Source organism: Lepisosteus platostomus, chromosome 24 (assembly GCF_059453375.1).
Source record: "Lepisosteus platostomus isolate fLepPlt1 chromosome 24, fLepPlt1.hap1, whole genome shotgun sequence".
NCBI classification, from domain to species: Eukaryota; Metazoa; Chordata; class Actinopteri; order Semionotiformes; family Lepisosteidae; genus Lepisosteus; species Lepisosteus platostomus.
In genome coordinates, this window is record NC_142634.1 from 10,184,241 (window position 1) to 10,211,257 (window position 27,017).

At 40.4% G+C, this 27,017-nt stretch overlaps 1 protein-coding gene across 1 annotated transcript; it reads left to right on the forward strand.

Moving 5' to 3' along the window:
• The first annotated feature begins 6,522 nt into the window (after window positions 1-6,522).
• Window positions 6,523-26,744, forward strand: LOC148641604 (glutathione hydrolase 5 proenzyme-like). The gene is made up of 12 exons (XM_088618828.1): window positions 6,523-6,734; window positions 14,941-15,068; window positions 16,089-16,184; window positions 18,392-18,581; window positions 19,072-19,229; window positions 19,866-20,012; window positions 20,267-20,397; window positions 21,968-22,149; window positions 22,592-22,683; window positions 23,137-23,249; window positions 23,380-23,490; window positions 23,731-26,744. The coding sequence occupies exons 1-12, from the start codon at window positions 6,571-6,573 to the stop codon at window positions 23,875-23,877; spliced, it is 1,659 nt and encodes a 552-aa protein (XP_088474954.1). The 5' UTR covers window positions 6,523-6,570; the 3' UTR covers window positions 23,878-26,744.
• The last annotated feature ends 273 nt before the right edge of the window (window positions 26,745-27,017 follow it).

Sequence of the window (27,017 nt, forward strand, 5' to 3'; positions counted from 1 at the left end):
CAACATGATTTATTAACAGACCAGCACTCCTATAGTCCTATCTTGGTTGATTGGTGGTTTTCTTGGCCTTCCATGACTGTGTTTCAGAAATAAAAAAAAAGAGTTCTGAGAAAATGCTGAGCACGTATGTGCTAAAAAAAACAATATTGAGTGGGAGTTGAAAAAGAATCATACAGATTATGAGAGATTAGTGCTTAAAAAGAGCTGTGAATTTCAGCCATTGCTTGAAATGGGAAATTCATTTAGTCTCTTCCATCTCGTTTTCAAATGCCCTGACTAAGCTAGGGCACATTTCCACATCTGTTCATTAAACAAACCCGCACTGTGACTGAAAGTGTTGTGAAATTAATTTCCCAGAGATTAATGGCACAAATGCTAGACCCTCATTTTGTGGGGTCTGGTGTGTGTTTACTGTATGTGTGGAATGAGATGGGTCCATGTGTGTGTGGGAGTTTACAAAGATTGAACAACAGAGGAAAAATACCAGGGAAATAACACAATGGATACATAAAATTAATCAACAGTCCCTCAGGGCAGTGACTTGTTCTTGTATTTCTTTTACACTTTGAAGAGAAAACAAATCACAGTTTTACATCAGTGTAGTAATTGTGCAATGCAGTGCAGTAATACCCCTGCAGAATTGGTATCAGTTTTGTTTGCTTTCTTCTAAAACATGTGGTTTGTCCAGTGTCCTTATGATTTTCCTTAATCAAATTTTATTTTCAGGCTGTGAGTCTTGATGCTCAAACCTTTATTCTGTATGAAATGCAGCATATGATGACGCATCTTGCAGAGATTCTTTTGAGGAGACTGTTCTGCTACCACCATTCACACAGCTTATGTGAACTCTCAGCTTTCTTGCCATTAACTTTTTTAACTAGTTACTATTCCTGCCACTACTGTCACATTCTTTAAAAAATTATGCAAGCTTTATCTTTCCGATACTACTTTTTTACTATATTGTTAGTTGTAATGTTCTTTTGCCTATAAAAATCGGATTCAACCCAAACTAGTCAGTGCATGTTTAAAGTTTTATTTGCTGTGGCTTTAAGAGAACTAAAGAGCACATCTACCCCCTAGATGGGATGTTGATCCTTTGCAGGAAACCTGGTCTCCACCTATACAGCAGAGTGAACCTGAGGAACTGGGCTCAAGTACCTGGTTCAAGGCACAACAGTGTACACGCCCTACTTGTTGGGGTTTCTAAATCCACACTGAGCAGATGGAAATGTCCAGAATGCGGCAGCCAGAATCCTGACCTGGCTGTGCGCAAGTGATCACATTACTCCCATCCTGGTGTCTTTGCACTTGCTTCCAGTCGGATTTTGTGTCGAATTGAAAATCCTCACGTTCTCTACAAGGCTGCGCATGGCTTGGTACCTCAGTACTGCTCTGACTTCCTACTTTCCACCTTGCAATTGTCAGAATCTGGTCTCCTCTCCGTCTCCCAAGCCCATCTACACTCTGTGGGTGGCAGGGTCTTCTCCTGCTGCGGCCCAGAGCTCTGGGAGTCTATCCTAAAGGATATCAGAGAGCCACCTTACTGCCACTAGATGTCAGCTCTCTCACGTATATGGCTTGCTATGTAAAATCCAGTTGACACTTCTGTTGCCCCTTGAAAAAGCAGCTTAATCGGTGCTGTCAGTATTTAGAAGTACTGTACGTTTTTACTTTACAGTCATGACCACTTTTTTGTCTTCAACATTACACACACAGTTGATAGATTGGCATTTTGTAATGACTGATATATTTTTTTCTTTCTTTGAGATGATATCCTTGGGTGGCGATGGTGAAAGATCGACAGTAAGACGTCTTCAAAGGTAACCATTACTCAGCCCAGATCCATCAGTAGCATGCCACTATTATTTGAATGTTTTGCTGTATTTTGAAGCCATCAGCTTGAAATGGTTTCTTGTAAGTAGTAAGAAGAAAACTAATTAGTCGGGCAGTAAGCCATTCATTTTGTGATGAAAATTAAAATTAAGAGTACTGTGCTGTTTAAGAAAACAAAAGTAGTTTTATTCACAAAACACAGGATTGAAGAATATAATAAAATGATTTTTGTGTTTACTAGACTCCCTATAGCTTTTGACAACACCTCAAATGCAAGGACACAGCATTAATTTGAATTTTCAGCATTGCATTTAAGAGACATTACCTGTACTGATCTGGTGTGCTCTTTTAAAAAATATCAGTGACACATCTGACTTTCCCCAAAGTACCAAACGGCTTTTTTGTCAAACAACATCTTTTCGTGACTTCACTCAATTTTCTGTTTATTGACTTAATCTCACTATAAACATCTCCTTGATAAGATTTGCTGCAGCTTTTTTTGTGACAGCATGTTCATATTTTGTGTAATATTTCTGTAAAGTGGTGTTTTAGAAACTGAGCTAAAGTCTAAAATTAAAAAACTGAAACCCCAGCCGACTTATTTTAAAATATCATAAATAAACCTGCACTTGCACTTTGAACTGACAATAACAATGTAACAATAGTGTTCCAGTAAATCCTGGCATTTTCCCACTTCATCACTTTCACAAGATAAAATACTGTGATGAGATCTTATCTTGAAAAGATAAACACTAAGTTTTGGTTTTGTTCATCAAGCTTGTTATTGGAAAAGGGTTTACTTCCAATCACCTGCAACTCAAAGATCAATGCAGGGACACATATACATGTAAGCACAGTATCTCTCCCCCTGATCTGGATGCAAGTGGCTGTTGCTACTAATTCAGTCTGTACCAGCAATAAGGTGATAATAATAATTCCTTCTATAGCACTTTTCTGGACACTCCACTCAAAGCACTTTACAGGAAATGGGGCTGTCCTCCATCACCACCAGTGTGCAGCCCCACCTGGATGATGTGACGGCAGCCATAGTGCACCAGTACGCTCCCCACACGCCAGCTCTCAGTGGGGAGGAGAGTAGAGATTGCAGAATTTTATCACACTTGAAAAAAAGAGGTCCACCATCCTCTTCTGTCCTTTAAATATTTTCTGAAAATAACAGGATATTCTGGCCTGCACTGTCACATTTCTTTCATCCGTGAAAGGATGGAAATTCTAGCACGTATAGAGTGATCCTTTGTGGTTTTCTCAGGGAGTTCTCGTTTTTATTCATCTAGTGATGCTTCTTCAATTACAACATTAGCATCCAACATGATTTATTAACAGACCAGCACTCCTATAGTCCTATCTTGGTTGATTGGCGGTTTTCTTGGCCTTCCATGACTGTGTTTCAGAAATAAAAAAAAAGAGTTCTGAGAAAATGCTGAGCATGTATGTGCTAAAAAAAAACAATATTGAGTGGGAGTTGAAAAAGAATCATACAGATTATGAGAGATTAGTGCTTAAAAAGAGCTGTGAATTTCAGCCATTGCTTGAAACGCGAAATTCATTTAGTCTCTTCCATCTCGTTTTCAAATGCCCTGTCTAAGCTAGGGCACATTTCCACATCTGTTCATTAAACAAACCCGCACTGTGACTGAAAGTGTTGTGAAATTAATTTCCCAGAGATTAATGGCACAAATGCTAGACCCTCATTTTGTGGGGTCTGGTGTGTGTTTACTGTATGTGTGGAATGAGATGGGTCTATGTGTGTGTGGGAGTTTACAAAGATTGAACAACAGAGGAAAAATACCAGGGAAATAACACAATGGATACATAAAATTAATCAACAGTCCCTCAGGGCAGTGACTTGTTCGTGTATTTCTTTTACACTTTGAAGAGAAAACAAATCACAGTTTTACATCAGTGTAGTAATTGTGCAATGCAGTGCAGTAATACCCCTGCAGAATTGGTATCAGTTTTGTTTTGCTTTCTTCTAAAACATGTGGTTTGTCCAGTGTCCTTATGATTTTCCTTAATCAAATTTTATTTTCAGGCTGTGAGTCTTGATGCACAAACCTTAATTCTGTATGAAATGCAGCATATGATGACGCATCTTGCAGAGATTCTTTTGAGTAGACTGTTCTGCTACCACCATTCACACAGCTTATGTGAACTCTCAGCTTTCTTGCCATTAACTTTTTTAACTAGTTACTATTCCTGCCACTACTGTCACATTCTTTAAAAATTTATGCAAGCTTTATCTTCCGATACTACTTTTTTACTATATTGTTAGTTGTAATGTTCTTTTGCCTGTAAAAATCGGATTCAACCCAAACTAGTCAGTGCATGTTTAAAGTTTTATTTGCTGTGACCCACGGGCATAAACTGAGGCATAAAAAGTTCTCCGTAGATTTGTGTGTCTGTGAGAGAAGAGGGTAATGCATTTTAATTACAAGTTAAATCACGGGATTTTCTGAATCTGGTATTTTGTGGTATTATGCATGCTATGGTTGACCTTGATTTGCAAATTCCTGGACAAAGATCTGAATGTGTATTTTTGTTCAAAAAAGTCTGCTTTGGAAGTTGTTTTCAACGCTAGGTTAAAATATGTTGAAAATGCTATGCTCCAGCTTAATTGAAAGACTTGAATTTGACAGCTTTGGGGAAACTTAATTTTTCAGGAACATACTATTTATTCTTCTCACTATCTCTTCTCAAACACGTCTGCAGAGCTTGCAGTTCTATTTGATAGTCACCCTGCAGAGTTGTCCTTACTGGGTATTTAGATCACTAGATTTCAAGACCCCAAAGGTGGGTCTTTTTAAAATATTAATTTTCCTGCAAAAGCAATGAGAAAAAAATGATAAAAAATGAAGCGCTTTCACATGAAAATGTAAAATTAACATGATATGAACCACATATCGAACCTTAATAACTGCTAAAAAAGAACATAGCACAGTGAATGCACACTGTAAGGAAGTTGAAACTGATAATCATCAATTTTCAAGTGAATTAACTTTTAAGCAAATTCTAGGTATTAAGTGGTACCTCTTTTCACTATGGTAAAAGGTCTACTCATTGCCAGTAAGTAAGAAATAGATATTTTTCTGTCTTGTAAAATATACTACAGGCAAAACAGTAAACCTGAATTTAACATGGGCTGGTCAATGCAGGACTGACCACAAAGCAAGTTTTGAAGCCCACAAATAAAACAAACATTCTTTCTGCCGTTGGCTGTCACATTGATTTTCAGTGGAATACTGTAATGATTGCAATCTAAGCACATAGAAAATGTTAATCGTTATCTTGCTTATCCTTGCAGCATGCGAGTATCCCTGGGTTGGGATTCGTCTGGTAACTCTTTTTCTTCTATAACGACATGGAGCACAGCATTTTTTGGAGTAATTTTCTAAAGGCTTTTCTACGATGACCCGTCAGATGTTCTGCATGACTGACTATTATATATAGTATAATATAGTCTATTTCTGGACTCATAAGTCAAAGCCTCTCAAGGTCCTAATTTTCCCTCTCCAAGAAAGTGGGTTGAAATTGGTTGTTGTGGAGGTTCTAGGAAGTTTTTAGCAGCAGTGTTTTCGCAACACATGCACTGTAATAAAAATTGTCAAGAGACAATTGTGCAGACATGTGTTTCCTATCTGCTAAAAGACTACTCTGACATCTTGGAATTAACACAAGAGAATCTGAGAAGGCTCTTTAGTTCACTGAACTCAATATAGGAGCATTTTCCGTAGGAGCTTAAGTGGTTCAAAGCAATCATTTTATTAATACAAATATCAAGGCAGCACATGAGTTGAGGTTGTGAAACGTGATCAACCCTGAGAGCTGCAACGCTTTGCGGTTTTGTACGCAGTGATGTCCTCAGCCATAACATAATATTAGAGAAATAATTTTAAGACGTCTCTACTCCTGAGAATAGTTTATTGATATCCTTCCTTGAAATGAGTACATCTGAAAACCATCAGCTTTAAAAGACTGTGGTAAATGCTAAATATGTTACATTGTGCCAATTATTACATCACTTAAATCAATTTCAAAGTCAAAAAGAAAAAAACAAACCTGTATCTTTTATGTCTGAACAGAGAATACTATATACTGTAGGGGACTGCTAGGGACACTGATTCAAGTATTCAAAAGTCTCAAGGTGTGTCATGTTCATTACAGGAGGAAGCCTGGGAAAACAATATGGGTCATCCGAGAGCTGTCTGCGGCCAGTGGTGGCCTAGAACTCGTTTCGTTCCCTGCCCCCCTCTACCCAAGGTCTGGTCCAAACTGGCACAGCACCAACAGACGTTTCCACTTTAGATTTTGGAAACTGACCAGACCTTGTGTTCCTCCATCCTTATCAATTGCCTCCTACCCCACCTTTTCCCTTCTTCATTGTTGGCACTCTGTGGCACGTGTACGGGAAATCCCAAACATATCGTAAACTTGCAAAAGCTATATAAAGCTCTCGCAACACGGTGTTAAATTGAGCACAAGAACAGTAACGCATGATTTCGTAGAACAGGAATCGAAGATTTCATATCCTATAGCTATAGTTTTTTTTGAATGCCTCTGAAAATGTGTGTCCTGTAGATAATGCTTTAAATGCATTGCCGAGAAGGGGAGGAGTGTGTTTTTCTCCTCCTCTTTCCCTGACTGGACAGAAAATCCCCTCTAACGACTCGTATGCTTAATCAAACCTTCAAAGCAGGAGACTCCTCTCTCCCTTAAACTATGGCTAAGTCAAAGAAGCGAGTGCGCTGCTGCGTGTGTTTCGCCCTTATTTGTGTCATATTGATTTCCATTTTACTCATTATTTTGTTAGTGAAGAGCAACAGATGTGAATATACGCAGGCTGCTGTAGCTGCAGATTCAGAGATTTGCTCTGACGTCGGCAGGTAAAACCATGTTTAACATTGCCCTGAAACAAGTTGTGATTGTAACGTAGATTGATAATACGAGCATCCTATTGTTTTGTGAATAACATTAACGATGTTAAAGTATATATAGCACAACACTTTTAAAGTATGTTGTTCTTGAACGTAGCTTATTAGAGTTATTTCATTAGTTTTAGCTTGTAAGATTTAATGATGCACTCTAGAATTAATTAACAGATAAAAACAATATTCGACCTGTTAATTGCAGCAGCAGGTCTGCAGAAGTCTGCATTGCGCAGCAGAATCCACGTCGAGTTTCACGTTCACCTCACACACTGTAGTCAACAACGATACTGAAAAAGTAGTTTAAGAGTTGAGCCATTTAGCCGAGTCAGGAGGCTATCGTGCCTGTACAGTAGTTAGGATACCTAGAAATATAGTTTATATGTGCAGACAGTACTTTGCATTTGAACTGAACTTAAGAACTGTTCGTTATTTGCATTTTTGGAAGAATGAATGCAGTGTTCTGTTTCATCGCTCGCCGCGGTTGTTGCAAGCTGCAGCCTTTACATTACCTTGAAGATACACAATGACAAAGAAAATGATTTGTACAGTAGATGCTGTGGTAGACGTACGTGGTAGACCCGCATAGGGTCCAGACGTACACATTATACACGAGCTCTTTTACTGTAATAGGAAGGAGATTATGTCGTTTTCCTTTGCGATCTGTTCTGGGTGCAGCTCTTCCTATGGTTTGTGTCTAAGAATTATTCCTATGACTAGCTGTAGGTTTCGGTAGAAAAAGCCGCGTTCATTTTTTTGGCACATGTTGTCTGTACAACGTACCGTATGCACGCATTAAAGTATACCGCTACATTATGTTAAATCTGTTCCAGCATGATTTGTGAAAATGGGATACGGGCGAATACGTTTGCCATACTATCCTGGAAACCCCCATCCATTAATCTTACTTTGTAACAATTCTCTTTGGTCCATAATGTGTAGTGGGTATTCGCAGTTAAAATAACTTTAAGCCTTCCCGTCTTCAACATGCACTTAATGTAATGTATTGTGAACTTTACTGGAGGTTCAAATCTTAAGAGCTGCGTCTTGGCGAGGGGGTTGAGTACAATTACTAGAGAATTTACAGAATTACAGAGAATGAGAGCGTTGTGAACTTCGGATATCTCTGCAACAACACTGTGCCTGAAGACCGCAAGAGACAGTAATTTATCGCACGAAGAAAACTTGTACTAATGCCAGAATGACCAGGAAGAGAAATACTTAAAGCAGTTAAACAAATGTTTTGATATTGACTGTGTATTGTCATTTCATTGTGTTATCTTTTAGTGTTGAGTCCTAAATACAGTACAGGACCTTCTTGAAAACCGAAGCATAAATATAACTTTTTTCCAGTTGGCTACTTTATACAAGTATATAATCTATTGCAAAGGAATCTTGTATCTGTGTCAAGAAAAAAAATGAATGTAGTTTTATATAGTTGTATACAGGTAAATACGGTATGTAATATTGTAAGGAACTACTGTGCTGTGACATATGAAATAAATATATTTAAAAGACAAATCATTATTTAATTTCAGAGTTATATTAGCTCTTATTGTAACTATTTTAAACAGTCCCGGATGATTATTCATCTGTTCCACATCCCAGGAAAGTTTACAAAAGCCCTGCAAAACATGATCTTAAATATTTTCACTTTTCACAGAAAAATGAAAAAAAAAAAACTCCCCTAAGTTTGTACATGACTGTACTGACTTGTACTTCAGTATGTTCAGGTTTTTCAGTTGCCTATTGTAGAGACACCTGTTTGCTAGTCTTTTGCTGAGTAGGTTAAAGGCTGACTGGGCAAACATGCACAGTGGCACAGATCCAACCAGGAAAGAAACCAGGAAGGTTTCTTGACTGGACAGGTTTCTAGGCTCCCATGCCCTGGAGAATTAATTTGAATATCTGTGTGTATCATTGTACTTTCCGGGTTAAATGAATGAAACAATAGTTATTGAATTTGTGACAAATTGTGAACTGCCAAGTATGATGTATTGTTCATGCCATGATAGCTTTATGGTCCAATTGATTTGGAAATTACAAGGCGGTGTATAAATTTAACGGTCCTTGTTTTTTTTTATCAGGTTTGGACAGAGATGTTACCTAATCCCAGAGAATGGATGTGTCAGTTTGCAGCTCAGTATTTATCACATTCTGTTCTCCCTGTCCTGATGGCTTGACTTCCAGTTTACATTCCTGTTGGCATCTTAGTGATTCCTCACCCATTGCATTTTAGACAAATGTTTTCTCATATGATTGCATAGACCAGGAGTAATCAAATACTGAACACTTCAGCCCATTCCTCTGGGAGACTGGGGGAAAAAAAAGGTATTTATTTGTTTGATCTTGTGCCTAAAAGGTCAGCTGGAATGGATTAGAAGGCCTTGATCACCCTGAAGAACAGAATTGGTCTGACACCGTGTCCTCAGATAAGATTTTAAGATGAATGGCTTGGGGGATAGTGTGGGCACTTTGGGATGTCTAGTGTTACACAAATACAAACACTAAAAATGATTTATTTCTCCCCCATGATTTGTTAGTCAGGTTATTCCTGTTCTGTTTTCACTTGAAACTTGTTTGAATTACCAACACCTGAAAGCCTACTCTTTGGCAAGAAATCCTCTTATCCCAAAGAGGAGCTGAGTTACTGTACTCAGAGTACAGTATCTCAGAGGCCTCTGTAGAGAGCGCTCACTTCTCACTACAGTGAGCCACCATTACCCTGTATGAATAGATGAAAGAACAGCTCTCTACCTGCGTTCTTTGTATCCCATCATGTCCCTGTTTCAGACAGCCAATCACCAGCTGCGCCACACAGAGCATTGCCGAAGCATGCTCTTCTTGTGTGCTCAAATCTCAACTGTGACAGCCATTGCTCGGGCGAATACTACACAAGGCTAGATGACTAGTTTAAAAGTTCAAATACAGGAGAAAAAGAGAAGGAGAAAACGTAGCTGAATGACAATGTTATCAGAAAAGAAGAGCAAGATATGGTACATCTAGGTTTGCAAGTGCGCTGTCTTACACAGAAAAGTGATTGTTCAACCAAGGCCATGGTTGATAACGGAATATATTAAGTTTCACCACTTAATGTAAATGGACAGAGTCCTGTTTAATCAGTAGAGTCCCAGTACAGCCCTTCAGTTTTAAGAGCCTCAGTCAGTGGTATCCTCATGTCCGAAACCCTATGTGAATCTTCGTAGCTTGAATGTTAAGCTTGCAGGTGCTGTATTGCAGGCCCTCCCTGCAGAAAGCATGTGCATATATCAGATACAGTGCAGCCTAGGTTCTCCACTGGCAGTATGGGCATTGGTATTTCTTTGTCTCCTTTACCAGTTGTTTTTGCTTTTACAGTAGTTCATTGTGTGATGTACTCGTGCGAGCGGAGTGGCTGCAGGCATGTGCGAGTGGATTGTGAACAGATACATTTCATGCACAAAATGAACTCTGCCGTACTCGATTTCATTCCTGTTTAGTTTTGCCTTTTGGGTTCAGACAATATTGCAGATTCTTATCATTCTCCTTTTGCAGTGAGATGGCCCGAAACCAGCCTAGTCCCCACTGTGTCTTACCTGCTCCCTACTCTTGCACACTCCCACCCTGTTGTCATTTTTCTTTAACCTCGGATTGCTTGAGGGGAACATTCTAGAATAGAAAAGTGGCAGAAAAGATCAGGCTTAGAAGGAGAGGTTTTGTCTGAAAAGCGTCTCGAATGACCAGTAAAGTCCAAATAAAGGAGAAAAGCTGCAGTGAACTGGAAGACTGACTGGTATTCCAGGCAGAAAGAGTTGTGTTATTCGTCCTGACAGAGGTCGCTTCCCGAGCCAGTTCATGTTGGAAGGCTACTCCGGGTTTTCCAAAACAATATCGTTTTAATTTACTGCTTCTCTTTTTCTTTCCTTGTTCGCATGTGCGTTAAAAGTCACGCTGGTGCATTGAGAATGGTATTTTTTTTTTAAAACCTAAACTGAAAATCACTTCTCTTGCCAACCATACTGATGTTCTTGGTTCATTGTGTGAGCTGTTGGAGCAGGGGTGAGTGGCAGGTGGCAGCAGAGAAAAGAAAGATCTGACCACTGGTCATTTCCTGTTATGCTGGATAAGGTTTCAATAAGGTATTCATTTTGGTACTTGCATCTTCCAGGGCCTGTGTTTTCTTGTGAGCATGCTTCAGTTACCTTCCAGTGTGGTAATGTGGTAATAGGGTTGTTTGCACATAGTGTGCCAAAAAAGAACAATGCCCACAATTTCTGATTAAATCCTTTTTCAAGGAGTTAAAACAAACAAGCTTATGAAAACAACTTTATAGTATGTTGTTCTACTGGCTTCCTCTGATTCTGTGAAAATGTTCTTCCATCAGGTTTTCTGGACATTTTCCTGGAACAATAGAAAAACTTGTCTTGGTAATTGGCCCCAAGCAAGACAGATATATGACAGATTAATTCCAATAAAACAATCTGTTCATTCCACAAAGAATTCTCAAATTGAGCAGCACAAGGGAGTCATGTAATCATCAGACTTCCGTTCTGTATTCAGATGTTTTCCCCACACAATTCTCACTTACAGGTAATTCAATTATTACCTGATAGCACCCTGTATTTTCAGATCTTGATTTTGGAATTGTCTTTTGGATTGCCTTTCTGTTTTTTGGACTTTATACTTTTTCCTTTGACTACAGCTCCTGGCTTCCTGATATTCGGCTGCCTTGTCATCTCGTCACCCGCATAGGGTCATAGCATCATAGCGTGACACGGGGGATCTGGGTAGCTTGTTTCAGAGTCCCACAGCCCTAAAAAATTTGTGACGTGCTTCTTGCCCAGTGTTGTTTCCTTCACACTGTATGAAAATGGGAGACATGTTTGGGTACTCGACACATGCCTCATCTGTTCCCAGTTTGTCTTTGGGACTGAAAGAGAGAAAGACGCACACTGTGGATCCAGTCTTGTTGACTCTTCATTGACTGTCAGTCCCCACCTTGAGCGATTGAGGCCTGCCCTCACCCAGTTTGCCATCTGCCTCACTTGATTAGAAATAACAAGTCATTCCAAGGATTAACTTCCAGTATTCACCATCACCAGAGCCAATATCAGGATTCCTCTTGACTCTGATTTCACTTTGCTCCCTGAATTAGGAGCTTATTCAATTCCTTTCTATAAGCAGTCCGTAGGGACTTTACCCAGGGCTGTACTGTATATGCTTTCCCAAGAGCATCTCTCTTCATGTAGCTGAAATGACTTTAGAATGTTGAGGTGTTTATTTTCTGCTTGTGATTAACGTTCAGATGCCTGTGTTTTTTTTACCATGTATGGCTGAGATTTTCTTGTTACTGCTCTAGATGGAATAAAAGCTACCAACCCTTAATGGGGGTTCATGAGTAAAGTGTGCGAGGGATAAACAACAGACAAGGCAGTCTCACCCAGCTGTCTGACATCTCAGTTACTACCAGATGACGCTATAGAAGTAACTGTTGCACAGCCTCTTCTTGCATTTTTTGCAGTCATCCCGCCTCCAAGCATTGGTTATCTCCTCTCTCTGAGATTGGTTATCTCCTCTCTCTGAAGGGGGAGTTGAGCCTCCTCTCCCATGGCCAGGAGGCAACCAAGAGGGTTAAGCCAAAACGTATTATACTTACAGAAAGCATGTGATTCTTGGATGTTGGTATTCATCATGAAATTAAATTTAAAAACGTTTTTTTTCTGCACTTTTTAGCCACAGGGGTTGGATTTCCTACAGATCTGAACTTCAGAATGGATAGATAGTCCCAACACATCTGCGTAGTACTGCAAGCACACAGTTAGTTTTAAACAAGTGGCTTTTGGTCAATGTGGAGGTAATTGAAGCATACTTGTGTGTATTTGCAGTCTAACCACATATTATCCGGCAATTGCAGTATATCTGCCTGGCCTATTATGTAGCAATGCACGAAGGTGAATATTATTGTAAGAGCACGGTGTGGTTAAGAAATAGAACAGATTCAAGTGTTTATAAACCTTCAAAAGCATGACATGTAGATGGGATGCCACAACTTGTTTCTGTTATGCTTCACGTGTTGGGAAAAAGTGCGTTGCTTTCTGAAGAATCTCTGCTCATCTTTAATCAGTTTCTCCCCCTTTCATCCTTTTCTTCTATTACCGAATATGAAATAAGATACAGAGGGTAGGCTTGGTAATAATGGCACTTATTAGGGAAATTAAAGTTTTAGTATGTTTTTATGTAGACAGAAAGTTCCTAGAAGAGGAATGTGAATTTCAAATTGAAGTGTTGCGGAGTAAAACAACAGGAGTTAATTTGGCTCATCTAGCCTGTTTGCCAGAAAGAGAATATCAGCTTCAACAGCATTAATGCGTAACTTGTTCAAGACTCCCCAATTTCAGTTTCTGAAATTTCAGTATCTGCTGTCCTTAGATTTAAACTCAACATACACCTTTTCCTGTATTTTTGAGGCTACAAATATTCCACTTAATAATAATTTCTGGACACTCCACTCAAAGCACTTTACAGGTAATGGGGACTCCCCTCCACCACCAGTGTGCAGCATCCACCTGAATGATTTAAAAAATCATCCAAAACCACTTATTTAAAAAAAAAGAGTTAAGCTCTGACTAATTTGGTGCTATTTTTTTTAAAGATTATTTATTTTTTATTTCTGGCCTTTTTCGTCCGGGCTATAGCTGAAAAAAACAACTGTGGCAGTGACACATAGTGCCCTGTTTTGCTCTAGGATAGATGTAAAAGACTTCAAACTGAAAGCCAATTTTTCTGTGTGAACGTTAAGCAGTCACATTGATGTAACGTTTGGACCTGACTTGCTGTCTGGCTCTGCTCCTGCTTCAGAGTGCTGCAGGATTGTATTTTTTCCTGAACTCCTTCCTCCTTCCCCGGGGTGGAACTTGCTGGGTTTGTGGTTATAGCCTTTGTTTACATTTGACTGCAGGAAGCTGGCATTTGAAAAGGGGCGATGAATGAAATGTTCTTGCAACATACAGAAGCATGTCTCTTACAACAGTGAAAGTATGAAACCATACCTGTGACTCTACATCTTATCCCAGCGAGATTTTCTGCCTGGCACTGGTCTGCACTGTCATTTAACCTAATATAAAAACATTATAAAGTCTCATGGCCACTGACAAGGCCAAGCACACTTGTGATTGGAGTGGACCCTTGCACAATGGACAGGCAACTCTAAACTTCATACTAAATGAGCACAACAGATGTCATAGAGAGATAACGGACTGATACATCCTAGACCACCTTATCTGTGGTCATCTGTAGTGCTTACTCATGGGGGTGTGCCTTAATATTTTTTTAATGCATACAGGAAGCATTAAAATGTGCTGCATAACCTATGCTATTAGGGACTCAATTTTAACTGGCTTGCCACTAGAAGCCACTGCTTAGGGCATAGGCGTTTGTAATGTAGTTCATTTGGGTGTAAATCCCAGATGGGTTAATTGGTTAGATGTAACTCACATTCTCACATGGGGTTCAGGTATGTAAGGGTGTGTCACTGAGAGTTGGAAGTTAAGGTTTGAGCTGGGGCATTAGTAAGAGTGTGTGCATGTGTGTATTTGAGTGAATTTCCTAGTAAAGATTCCTTCACTGTACTTTTGGAGTTTTGTAATGTGGTCAGATCCCTTGAGCTTCCTTATAATAGGTTGCGGGGGTCTCACAAGTCCAATTTCTGATTTAGAAGAAAACTGGACTGTAAATGTGTGACATTGATGTTGGTATTAAGAGAGTAGTTAAGAAGTTAATCCTTTCATATTCCCTTGTATTTGTATGGGGGGTTGGGAATACTATGGAACAAGGTCTAAATTCTGTGTTCTTTAATTAAGCAGTTAATTAAGGTCAGTGGTTCCCAGTCCTGGTCCAGGAGCTTCTTAGATCAAGCAAGGCTTAAATTATCTAATGAAGGTGGGGTGGAATGAAAACCAGTAAATGTGTGAGGAACCAGGACCACCAGGATGGGGAACCACTAATTCAGGCAATTCAGGGTCAGGTCCTCGTTTTATGACCTTTTTAATCAAAGGTTGTTTATGTCAAGTGTTGTGTCTCTACTGTCTAACTGTACACCTTTCCAGTTGCTGTGCAGTTCAATATAAACATTTGTATCCTGCAGAGGAACAGATGTCTGGAATACGTTTCTTTTATCTTCTTTCAGGAACATACTGCAGGAGGGAGGCTCAGCAGTAGATGGCGCCATTGCAGCACTGCTGTGCACATCATTGGTCAACCCACAGAGCATGGGGCTTGGTGGCGGTGCAATATTCACTGTTTTTGTAAATCCAGGTAAAGACGCAGTCAGTGCTTAAGCAACTATATTTGTCTTGTCAAGGGCTGGAAGTACCCATTTAGATTTAACTTTAACCAAAAAATGTTTTCTGGAACTTCAAATAAAAGATGATACCTACTTGACTGTGTGACATAGTTATGCATGTCTGTAATGGCATGCTGTGTTTTTAATGAATGAAGAACCTTATCGGTATTATTAGCACAAATCATTTTTCATGCATGTAGGACAGCACAGGGAAGGCTGGTTCTAACATATATTGTCGTGAAATTAAGTGGTGAAATAGAATAAGCAGAAGAGACTCATTGATGTATGAATATTCTAATGGACAGCCAGCTGCCATATCACCCTGCAGCTCACAACTGGCAACCCACTGCAGCTCAGCAGGTGTGAGCCTGGTCTGTACCTGGATGGGAGACCTCCTGGGAAAACTAAGGTTGCTGCTGGAAGAGGGGTTAGTGGGGCCAGCAGGGGGTGCTCACCTGATGCCCCAGTATAGTGATGGGACACTACACTGTTGCAACACTCCATGGATAGTGAAGGGCATGACAAGGCACAGAAAGGTGTCATGGCCATCCACTGCAACCAAGGAAGTCTCCAGTCGTGACGACGTCTCGTACCGCTGGACCCAGACTTCTGAGGTCGAGAGAGTGGGACTGCCCCAGTGCCACAGCTTTCCCACTTCAAAAAGCTCTCCTGCACTGGTTTCTTCATGCAGCTCATCCTTCAGACAGATCAATCTGGACAACCGTCAACCATTCTGATGCACAATGGTGAAGAAAAAGAGTTTTAAATTCCAGTAATAAGTAAAACCGCATGCTGTTTCTGCCTGACTGTGGACACGATGAGGAATGTTTCAGGGTGGGGAGTGGCAGTCTGAAGAGAGATTGGCCTGCACTGCTCGTGAGATGAGCACAAGAACACGCAGTTGCAGCACCTGCAGCACAAAAGAGTCTGGGAATCGGACCTTGCACCTCGCGGGCTCTCTAATGTTTCTGCTCTGTTTCACTCTTCTTCAGACCACGTCAAAGTTATCAACGGCAGAGAGAGGGTCCCCAAGGTGTTTAAACGGGATTTGCTGAATGACTGCCCTCAAAATACCGCACTTCTTCCAGGTACAGAGATGGCCTTCCCTTTTCACATCAGCAGATTTCACTGCTTTCAACTGATCAGATTAATACCAGTAGTGAAAGAAATGGGTCCCATTCAATATGGAAAGCACTTTGGGATAAAAGGTGCTATATAAATTAATTTTGAATAGTGAGCAAGTAGATTTGAGTAGTGTTATTCTTTATTCTTTCTTATTCTTCTCAGACATACACCAGATGTTCAGAGTTTTATATGTTAAAAATCTGTGTAAATATCCATTCAAAAAGCACTGTTAATAGTAGAGGTGAAAGTTGAAAGATGACCATGCCCTTTTTCAGTAATGAACATCACCTGGTTGCTAATGGCATGATCCAAAGCAGTCTATGAGAAAGTCGTTCAAAGAACAAAGATGTGACTCAATCATCGGCAGGCTGGTTTAGAGAAATCGGAGAACCCCCTCTTTCAGGGACAGGTCACGTCTGTAGAGGGGTAACTAAACTGTCCCAGAACTCTAACATCCATGTTCCGTCTTTGCCAGCAGCTATATCACCCTTCAGCTCACAACTGGAAACCCACTGAAGCTTTGCAGGTTTGAGCCTGGCCAGTACCTGGATGGGAGACCTCCTGGGAAAGCTAAGGTTGCTGCTGGAAGAGGTGTTAGTGGGGCCAGTAGGGGATGCTCCCCGTGCGGCCTAATGCCCCAATATATCAATGGGGACACTATATTGCAAAACAGGTGCCAACCTTCAGATGAGATGTAAAACCAAGGTCCTGACCCTCTGAGGTCATTAAAAATCCCAGGGCATTTCTCGAAAAGAATAGGGGTGATAACCCCACATCCTGGCCAAATTTCCCGTTGGTCTTTACCAATCTTGGCCTTCCAATAAGCCCCATGTATGAACTGGTTTCATCAATCCGATAGCTGGTGTGTGGGGAGCATACTGACGCATTTTGGCAGCCTTTGCTTCATCCAGTGGGGTGGTGGTGGAGGGGAGTCCCCATTACCCGTAAAGCAGTTAGAGTGGACTGTCAGGAAAAGTGTCGTACAAGTGTAAGGAATTATTATTATCATCTGCATAATTGTTTTAATAATTGCCAGGCTGTACTGGCATTAAACCTGGAAGTTCCAGGAAGGAAATAACCTGATGAGCTAATCATTCTGCAGATTCTCCACCTGCTTGGAGGCTGTTCAGGGCTTACATGCTGAGAGATGAGCGTGCCATCTTCTGTTGGCCAGAGAACGCCTGCAGTGGCAGCAGAGACAAGGGTGGAGGATTTAATTCACAGATGAATGCTCTTTTGGCACTGCAAGAACGGTGTGTGGGGATGTTGTGTCAAGCACAGTGTTTAACCTTGTGTTGGGTCTGAACAACCAGTCTTCGCCCACTGACTAGCGCTGAACCAGAAGACTGGCAGAACACCTGTTTGCCCAGAGGCTGGCTGGGTCTGTACAGCCAGGAATGTGCTATTGCCCATGGAGGTCATACCCAGAGCTCATTTTGTAATGTTTTCATTTTGACCCCTACACCTTTTATACAGAGAATGAGCCGTTTAAAAATTGTACATAAAATCTTTTGTGTTGCGTTTCTACTGTGCACCAGCTCGTATTGATTATTATTGATTGTTGGCATGTATCCCAGTATCCCTTCTTAAGCCCTTCTGGTCGAATTTCTTTTCTTTTTTCTCTGAGATTGAGTCGTCTCAAGTAAAATTTGGATGTTTGAATTAATTCAGCCTTTTTCCCTTTATTGTGGAGTACCATTCATAAAAAAAAAAAAAAATTATACAGTATATACGTTTGGAGACTTCAAATTTATGTCGGTGCTAACTAATCGAGTGATATACTCTGTTACCATCCTAGTCGGGTGTTTTTACTGTGATATTATGGTAATACTGGTAGATCAAGATGGTGGCATAGTGGTACAGTGGTTAGCATTGCTGAGGCCCAGGGTTCGATTCCGGAACTGGGGTGCTGTCAGGGGTCTGTATGTTCTCTGCTGCTGCCTTGCACCTCTAGTTTGGTGGGGACAGGCTCCTGCTCCCTCATGACCCTGAACTGGAGTAAGTGGTTAGGAAACGGAAGGATGGAGGGTAGGAAAAGTGATTTGAGCCTCCCCCCTTAGAATTATGAGTTGTAATGGGCTCCTCATTTTATGCTTAATTCCTCTTCATGTCCAATGGTAATTGTTTCTTTAAATCCTGTATTTTCTTTGCTTTCCTGTTCCTTCCCAAGGTAGCCAATGGATAGGTGTACCAGGCGAGATTCAAGCCTACAAGAAAGCACATGACATGTATGGCAAATTGCCCTGGAAGACACTCTTCAAGCCTGCAATTAAACTGGCCAGAGAAGGGTTCCCACTCCCCTCCGTTCTGGAAAAATACCTTTTCTTCTTTCAAAAAGCTATGGTAAATTCATCGCTATGGTAAGTGATAACTGTGTGTTGACCACAATGTAATACCAAAGCCTTTTTTATCTTTAACCTCTCTCATACAAATAAAAGAAAATGCTTTCACAGTGTGACAGTATGCTCTTTTGTTTCAGGACTATTCTATACCCATATAACACTAGTGAGGATCTGATTTGACTGATTTTCTTTTATTTTCCTTTTTTGAGTTAAATGGTATACAAAGGCTCAATTAAAAAGAAAGAGACAGAATCCCATCAGTCGAAGGGTAGTGACACAATTTGTGACTGTGCTTCCAGCTGTCATTGTAAACAAGCTTTCTGACTGCATTTATGTAGCAATTAAAAGAGTCTACATCTACCTCAGCCACACAGAGGTTTTAAACTGTACGACCATAGGGTTTGATGCCTTGTTTTATAAGAGGTTTTTTACATCTCCCAATTCAATGAAAGTGTTTCTTCTCTTGTGTATATTTAAGCATTCATTTTTTTCCTGTTTTCTTTATTAGTTCAGTGTTTTGTAAAGATAATAAGGTGTTAAAAAAGGGGGATATGCTCCAGTACCCAGAACTGGCCAAAACCATGGAGATCATAGCAGACAAAGGGCCTGATGCCTTTTATGAGGGAAAACTGGCTGAAGATTTAATCCAGGACATAAAAAGTGCAGGTACTGAACTGGCTCTCTGATCTTGTCTCATGTCTAAGTTTGATTAACTTTCACCTTACCCTGAGTGAAGCCAGCTTCACTATTACTGGGGATTCATTTGTTTACCAGTAGAATAGATCAGTGCTTAGGGCAGATTTTGCTTTGGCACAAGTCAGGCTTATGTTTATTTGGATGAGGTCTTTATGTGGAAGACGCTGTCCCTAAGCCATCATTGAACTTGTGTACACTTAACAGTGTAAACTGAGGCAACTCAATCTGCAGCTCAATCCATGCCTTAATTGCCACCATTTTTAATTGATTGATAATTGGCAATCAAGGAGCTGGTTGCACCAAGGTAATGCATTGGAGCTGATCGGAAAAAAGGCTCCAAGACCAGTAGCCTGAACACAAACATATTTCCTAAAACTTCAAAATTTTACTTGTAGTGACTTGTAGTACACAGCATTGCCACATTCAGCTCTCTTTAAGCTATGTGCTATTCAGCAGCATCATTTATTGCTTTGGTCAGGTTTCTTATTAATATCTGACATCCAAGATTTAAAATCTATCTTGTATGTGGTGTGTATCTGTAATCTTTAGGAATTTAGAACACTTCCTGGGTTTTCCATAGGCAATGGTCTTTCTTTTGGGTTGCAGGTGGAAGTTTGTCTCTTGAAGATCTGAGATCTATGCAGGCTGAGGTGAAAGATGTGTTGCCTGTTCAATTGGGTGACTACACCATGTATATACCCCCCCTGCCAGCTTCCGGTTCGCTTCTCAGCTTTATACTCAACGTCATGAAAGGTCAGGGCTTTTCAGATATTCTGTTCCACTGTCCAGTAAATGACCTTTTGGAAAGACGGCACTCTTTTACACTGTTTAATAATCTTGTTCTGTCGAACCCTACAAATCAGATCTCAGTGTGTGCAATCGAGTACATGTCCGTGATTGTGTCAGAAATTGTACTGCTGAGCAGAACTGGGCTTGTGATGGGTTTAAATGGAAAGCTGATGATACGGCTCACGCTTACCATATGTGATCTTTTTTCTTCTGCTTAGGTTACAGTTTGCGTCCCGAGTCCATGAAAGGAGAAGAAGAAATTTGGACCTACCATCACATTATAGAGACTCTAAAATTTGCAAACGGGCTGAAGAAATATGTCAAAGACCCAGCCTTCAGTGATGGGAATGTGAGTGACATTTAATGCAAGAGTAGTTCAAACTGGGGTTGATCTCTCCCTGCCAGTAGTGAGTAGTGAAGAAGGCAGCAGGGTCTCCTTTAGACTTTTAGAAGGAACTGTATGGTGGCTTGTGAGTGCTTCTCTAGTGGCTGATAGAAGATATATTAGTATGTCTGTTGCTTACAGTATTTCTTTTTGCAATGATAACATATCTATTTTGGGACCTGGTGATCATTCAGTCTCCTTTAATACAAAGTTAGAAACACCAAATGAGCTGTAGTGCCACTTAAAAAGGGGGCATTCAAATGCCTTTGGAGAAGTCTCTTCGTGCTCAGTACTGGCAGTGATGATGGGGTGCCAGACGTTTTCAGAGCTTCAGTCGGCGTCGTAACAAGTGGGCTGTAATTGATGTGATGTACTGCACGATTCAAGGGTGTGAGGATTCATCCTGACTTAATGAAAGCCGGCATGGATATTTATCTTGACTTCATGAAAACATTCGCGCTAATTTATTGTGGCATATAACTTAGCATGCATTGGATGCACGACGTGCTGTAACGCTTTTATAATGAAAATGGCATTGAGAAGTAAATTGTGTCACTTACCATGCAGGTTCAATCTATTAGAATTCAGTGCTGATAGTCTGCGATACTCTGACCAAACCTTGCAAGAACGCAACAATAATATTTTGATTCCCTCAGTACTTAAGGACGCAACTCTTGTCAGCCCACTTTCTGTTTAATGTTATTTGTCTCCCACGCAAAGCCATTAGGTTCTCTGAAACTTTATGTCTGGTCCCAGGTTGAATAAAATTAATGCTATCACTTAAAGCAAGCTTCATTAGTTTTGTATTATGTGCCACTGAGTAACGCACAAACTGCTGCTGAGCGGAATGCCATTTTAATAACTGCTTTCAGCACAAATGAGGTCATCAGCGATATACTTGGAAATACATTTGTCCTTTGTGGTGTTGCATATTCATCAGTGTTGCACAAACACCATGGGAATTTAAGTGTTTCATGAGCTGAGGCAATTGGGTTTCATTAATTAAATCATAAGGCTTTGGTTTAAGGGGTGATGGGGAAATAAGTTTATTTTTTCTAACTTGAGGAACTGCTGAAAATCTGCTCTTGATTTGTTTATGAGAAACAATGAAGACTTGAAAGGAAAACCATAATAACTGAGCCCCTTAGAAGCTGCAGGGCTCCTAGTTCTAGTTTTGTAAGTATGTTCAGTGAGGTGTGACGTACAATAATGCAGTGGTTGTGAGTGCTTTTCATTTTGAGTTAAGCCTGAATTAAGGTTAGGTCTAGGTTTAGGATAAGTCTAGGCATGGGATTAACATTAGTTCGTGTTGTTATATTCATAATGAACATAAAGAAATACATGAGTGAGACATACAGTAGAACCTCCATGATCCTATATTGGATGCTATTCACTTTGACTCTCATCCTATACCTGTGAAGTTTGTAATGACATTTTTATGTTGAAATTTGTTTCAGTGGTGTTCACTTAGAAGAATTAAGGATTTTTCTCCCATCGTTGCCCACCATTTTGTAAATTGATTTTTGTTTTAAAGGACACATCCCATTTGGTTAGTTTGGATTTTGCTGACAAAGTCAGAGCCATGATCAAGGATGAGCCCCAGCCACTCCAGTACTACAACGTGATGCCTTCTGTGGACAGCATGGGCACCTCCCACCTGTCAGTCATAGACAAAGATGGAATGGCCGTTTCTGTGACCAGCACCATCAATCAAATGTAAGTGGATACAGCAGTCCTCGCTGCATATGTTTGGTGTGCTTTACAACACGCAGTTGCATCTAGTTTTTATTTTCTGTGCATACAAAATCAGATCACTGTACCCAAAGATCCTGGAAGATTGATGATACATTTGATAAATGATTTAACAATGACTGTAAAATTTGCAACTACATGACTTTAAAATAGTTGTAAAAAAAGATCTCTTGGACACCACTGAGGAAAAACGAGGCTCTTTTTGGAGGTTTGATGTACAGTAGGTCATCTTCTTAAACTAATTGTAATCGTGAATTATTTTTGTAATAATTCAGAGGATTGCATTCCACTGTGCTCAGTTGTAGATGAGGCTGACTCAGCTGGACACTGGAGTTATTGGTAAAAAGAGCTTGAAAATCTTAGTTTAGTTAATTTCACACACACAAATTCTTTTTTCTTCTCCTAGGTTTGGTTCAACAGTGTACTCCCCCAGAACTGGAGTGATACTCAATAATGAGCTAGCAGATTTCTGTGGGAGAGCAACTAAAATCTCTGCAGGTACTACAAAATCGATATTTTCCTTTTCTCTTCAAACAAATTGTTCTGATTTCTGAGCTGATGGTCTGACCTGGGGAAGTTGCATGTGACTAATGGCTCTGCTATACAAAAAGAGTATCAGATGACAGGAGGCTCAGCCCATCTAGTTAGTTTGGGAGTTTGGTTGCTACTGTACAGTAGTTAAAGATTTTGACTAGCCATTTTCCTGATCGAAAAAGAAGGAAGGATACTGTTTGTGTTGCACCTTGTGTAGCATGACTGGATAGCTGTCTCCAGACTCCGACAATCCTTTGTGTAAGGAAATGCCTACTATTCTCAGGAGTTTCTGCTTGTGTCCTGTGGTTCATGATTCCTTGTTGTTCTTGTGTACTGGGTTGCTTTTATCAATATCTTTGAAGATCCTGAATATCTGAATCTAGTTTTCTGGTATCTGGCTGTGTCTTTGTTATTCAGGGGAGCAACCTCCTTCATCAATGGTTCCAACAGTGCTGTACTCTAAACCGCAGAAAACGGTGCTGGTGGTAGGGGGTGCTGGAGGAAGCATGATTGTCAGTAGTGTTGCATTGGTAAGTTCCCAAATCGTCCCCTGAAGTCTCAACCAGAGACGGGCGCCTCTCACATTCTCACCAATATGCCCGACACCTTTGGCACTCTGCATTACTGAAAGGTGGTTTCTGTCTGTCGTCCTTCTTGCAGGCCATCATGAATCATATTTGGATGGGAAAAGACTTGAAAGATGCAATAAGTGCTCCTGTGGTGTTTGTAGACTCCTCTAATGGAGTGAACTTTGAGAAGACTTTTGACCAGGTAAATCCCCACAGCAAGCCTGTCCTGCTTGCTCAATGGCAGGGAAGCAGTGCTAGTGGTACATTGCAATCCATACGACCTCCTGCATGGTCATAATTCATTTCTAGCATAATTAGCTTCCTTGCTTGTTCTTATAAAAATGACATGTTTCCTGAAAGATTCAGTACTGTGTATTGCTTGTTGAATTTACAGTGTATGTTCAAGTATATGATGCCAGGCGGATGTTCCTTCTTTCTTTAGGCTGTGAAGGAGAAGTTGAAAGCCATGGGTCACAAAGAGGGAAAGTTACAACATTTCTTCAATGTGGTGAATGCTATATCTAAACAAGGGAGCTGCATCACAGCGGTGTCAGATGCCAGGAAGGAGGGGAAAGCAGCAGGATATTGAGACATTGCCCGCAAGAGCTGTGGTTATTGAAAATGAGCTGTGGCTATGATGTGGCCACATTGCCATCATGTTATCCTTTCTGTACAAGACTGGAACAACAGTGGAGGTTGGATTTCCCCCAAAAACCACTTGAGTGTTCAGTAATGAACTTACTGAACTTGACACTTTGGCCAGTATGTAGTAGCGGGCTCCACATTGCTCATTTGCCACCATGATCTTCATCGTGAGTTGGCCTTACAACCTGCCCTAGTTTGTGTCGTATCCCACCTTTAAAGATCTGGATGTTCCAGCTGAGCCTTTCGTTCTGTTTTAATATCTGAGTTTTATGTACAAAGCTGCAGGGCGCAGTCGTCTTCTCTTTTTATTTTGTCTGGGCTACGTATCCACATTGCAGTGTTGGTTCAGTGCAGAAGTGATCTGTGCAAGACAAGCTGGAGGCGTTTTCCTGTCTTGCGTGAGACGGGGGGTGTGGTGGCCGTACCGCCACCTGTTTGCTGACTTGGTATCCATTGCCTGCACCATGCCTGCTCCTCCTTCACTTTATTCTCCATCGGTGCTCCTGCTGAACATTGCATATCCCCATCTACCGGGTCAAACAAAGCTCTCCCCTTGGTGAGTTAGACACACTTGTCTTTCCCTCTGTACTACGGCACACATTCTCGGATGAGTTCCTGCAAATCTTTATAGACAACCTTACCTGCTTCTACAGCCTCATGCTCACAGAAATCTGCATCAGCGCTTTGGGGATCCTTGGGGGGGTTGTGACCTCCCTTTGGCCAACAGTATTATTTCTACAGCCAGCCATGATCATTCTAAAGTGTTAAATACACTATCCCATTATATATATATCAGCATTTTGCCAGATTGTAGAATTTGGCTGAACTACTGAAACTTATCTAGAGCTGTCATTAAATACACGAATGGAGTGAATCCATTCCTCCTTAGCTTTTTTTAAAAAATTTTTGTTGCGCCAGTATGAGTCTGGATTAGCCCATTATGTGTTTTTCATATCTTTGGCTCTCCACTGATTTCCCCGTGATCACAGAAGGGGGAGAAGGAGGAAGTGTAGGCAGACTCCTCCAACTCCTTTCCTCTCGAGCCCCTCGAGTCTTTTAACCCATCGCAGGCAGCGAAGCCCCAGCTGATTGGAGCAGGACTGCGTACCTCACTCGTAGTACCTTATAGAGGTCACTGTGAGCCAAGGTAGCCATGACCTACTGTTCCCACCTTGCCAAAGATAGCCAGTTGTGCTGTGTGACGTGTCTGTGAGTTCCAGTCTGTTGGCTAGAAACCTAACCCAGGCTCAAACCCACGATCACAGAGCTTGACCTGCGCTCATCTTCACTGGTTGAGCCAGTTAGGTTTTTATATAATTCTTTAAATTCTTTAATTGATGGGGTGAATATACAGCCTCTAAGGCAATGCAATAGCAATGCTCCCTACAGTCAATCTTCCCGTCTGTGGAGGCTTTTGCTAGAACATCAGTATCTCAAAGTTTACATTATTGCTGTAGCATTCTGCACAGCTGGTAACTGCCTACCGTAGTTTTATTCCTGCGGTTGTTTATACAGTAGTTTCATCTTGAAAAGATCTGCTTTCGTTTTGTACTCTTGCGTGTAGCCAGGCAACACTTCACCCTGCAGTTGTATTACAGTACCTCTCACCTGCTGGAGCTGCACAAAGACAGTGAACTGCCATTTACTGGAGAGGAATGGTACAGTATATTCAGTCTTGGGTTGTGTCAGGGAATTTGAAGTTTAGCCATTGTAGGGAAGTGTTAATACCTGGTATCCATTTCTGTGCACCATGAACATTAGTCTAAAACGCGTCAGTTGTGTGGTGTGTTGATTGAGCACGGAGTGAGCAGCGTGTGAAAAGGTTTCATTTTGAACATTATGGATGGGTATTTTTATGTCTGCCACTTGTGAAATATTTGATTGTGTAAGCCACTCCCTGCATGTCTGTTGCTCTGGACCAATTAATTTGTCTTTTTGTTGTGTGTGCAAATTTATAGAATGTGAAATAATTCCGCCACTTTTAGCAAGCTGTTGCAAAGCTCTACATCTGTGATTTTTATGCTTTAGAGTTGGAATCTAAAGAGCTCATCAGAACGGGTCGGATCTTCTGCTTGTGTATACTGTAGTTCTTAAATTCGTGGCTGTTTTTATTTTTTTACATTTACGGTAGTTTCATGTGAATTAACTTTATTCATAGAACAATGACATTTTATTCTCCAATGTTTTATTTCTGTTTTTTACATTTTTTAAGCTTCAGGTTTTTTAGCCTGTACATGTATTTTTTTTACTATAAACACATTTCTTTTAAGTCATTATTCTTCATCGATAAGTAGTTACTCCAAGATTGCCAGTACAGTATCTCTGTGTGGATGGAGATGGATATATATATTTTGGAGATCTAAATATGTTAATTACCCGCACAGTCTGTATAAAATAACCTTCCAGTCTTTACACATTTTCATTTTACAGCCTTTACATCAAATTCTGAAATGAAGAACATTTACAGTACCATTTCATGTTACAGAGAGTAACTATGGTGGACAATTCACAACTCCAAGAAATATGAATAATTTACGATTGACATTTGGACATAGTCAGGCTGATCAATACCATGCGTATTTTATTTTTAAACTCTTAGAATATATCCAGATATAGAAATAAAAAATACAAATTCCCATTATCTCAGAAACCAATAATTTGCTCTCCTTCTTTCAAAGCATTGATTTGTTATCCCGGTCTTCTTGTCCAATGCAATGTTTTTCCAGCTGAATGTAATGCAGTTCCATCCACATTTACAATTTTCAACATACTGTATGCCTTGGAGAAATAAAACTTTTTTAAAAAATAAAATGTGATTTATTGCGTATTGCCATGTGTGGGCAGGTTCATTTTTCTCAATACTGTTTTTCTACCCACACACACAAGTGAAAATCACAATATCTAAATTGCAAAGGAACAATTAAGGGTTTATTCAATGCTGTGGAATAAACTACAGTGTTTCGGCTGTAGAGACACCAGAAGAAGGTTCCACGGCCAAAACATTGTGTTTCTTTTCTTCTGTTTTCAGCATGGAATAAACCCTTACTGTTCCTTTGCAGCCTAAGCATGCTGATGCAGCTACCT

Excerpts from the sequence above, each read along its gene's own strand:
- LOC148641604 (XM_088618828.1), top strand. The coding sequence starts at position 6,571 with ATGGCTAAGTCAAAGAAGCGAGTGCGCTGCTGCGTGTGTTTCGCCCTT. Across the intron at positions 22,150-22,591 it reads ACCAGCACCATCAATCAAAT|GTTTGGTTCAACAGTGTACT; the intron begins GTAAGTGGATAC and ends TTCTTCTCCTAG. Across the intron at positions 22,684-23,136 it reads AGCAACTAAAATCTCTGCAG|GGGAGCAACCTCCTTCATCA; the intron begins GTACTACAAAAT and ends TTTGTTATTCAG.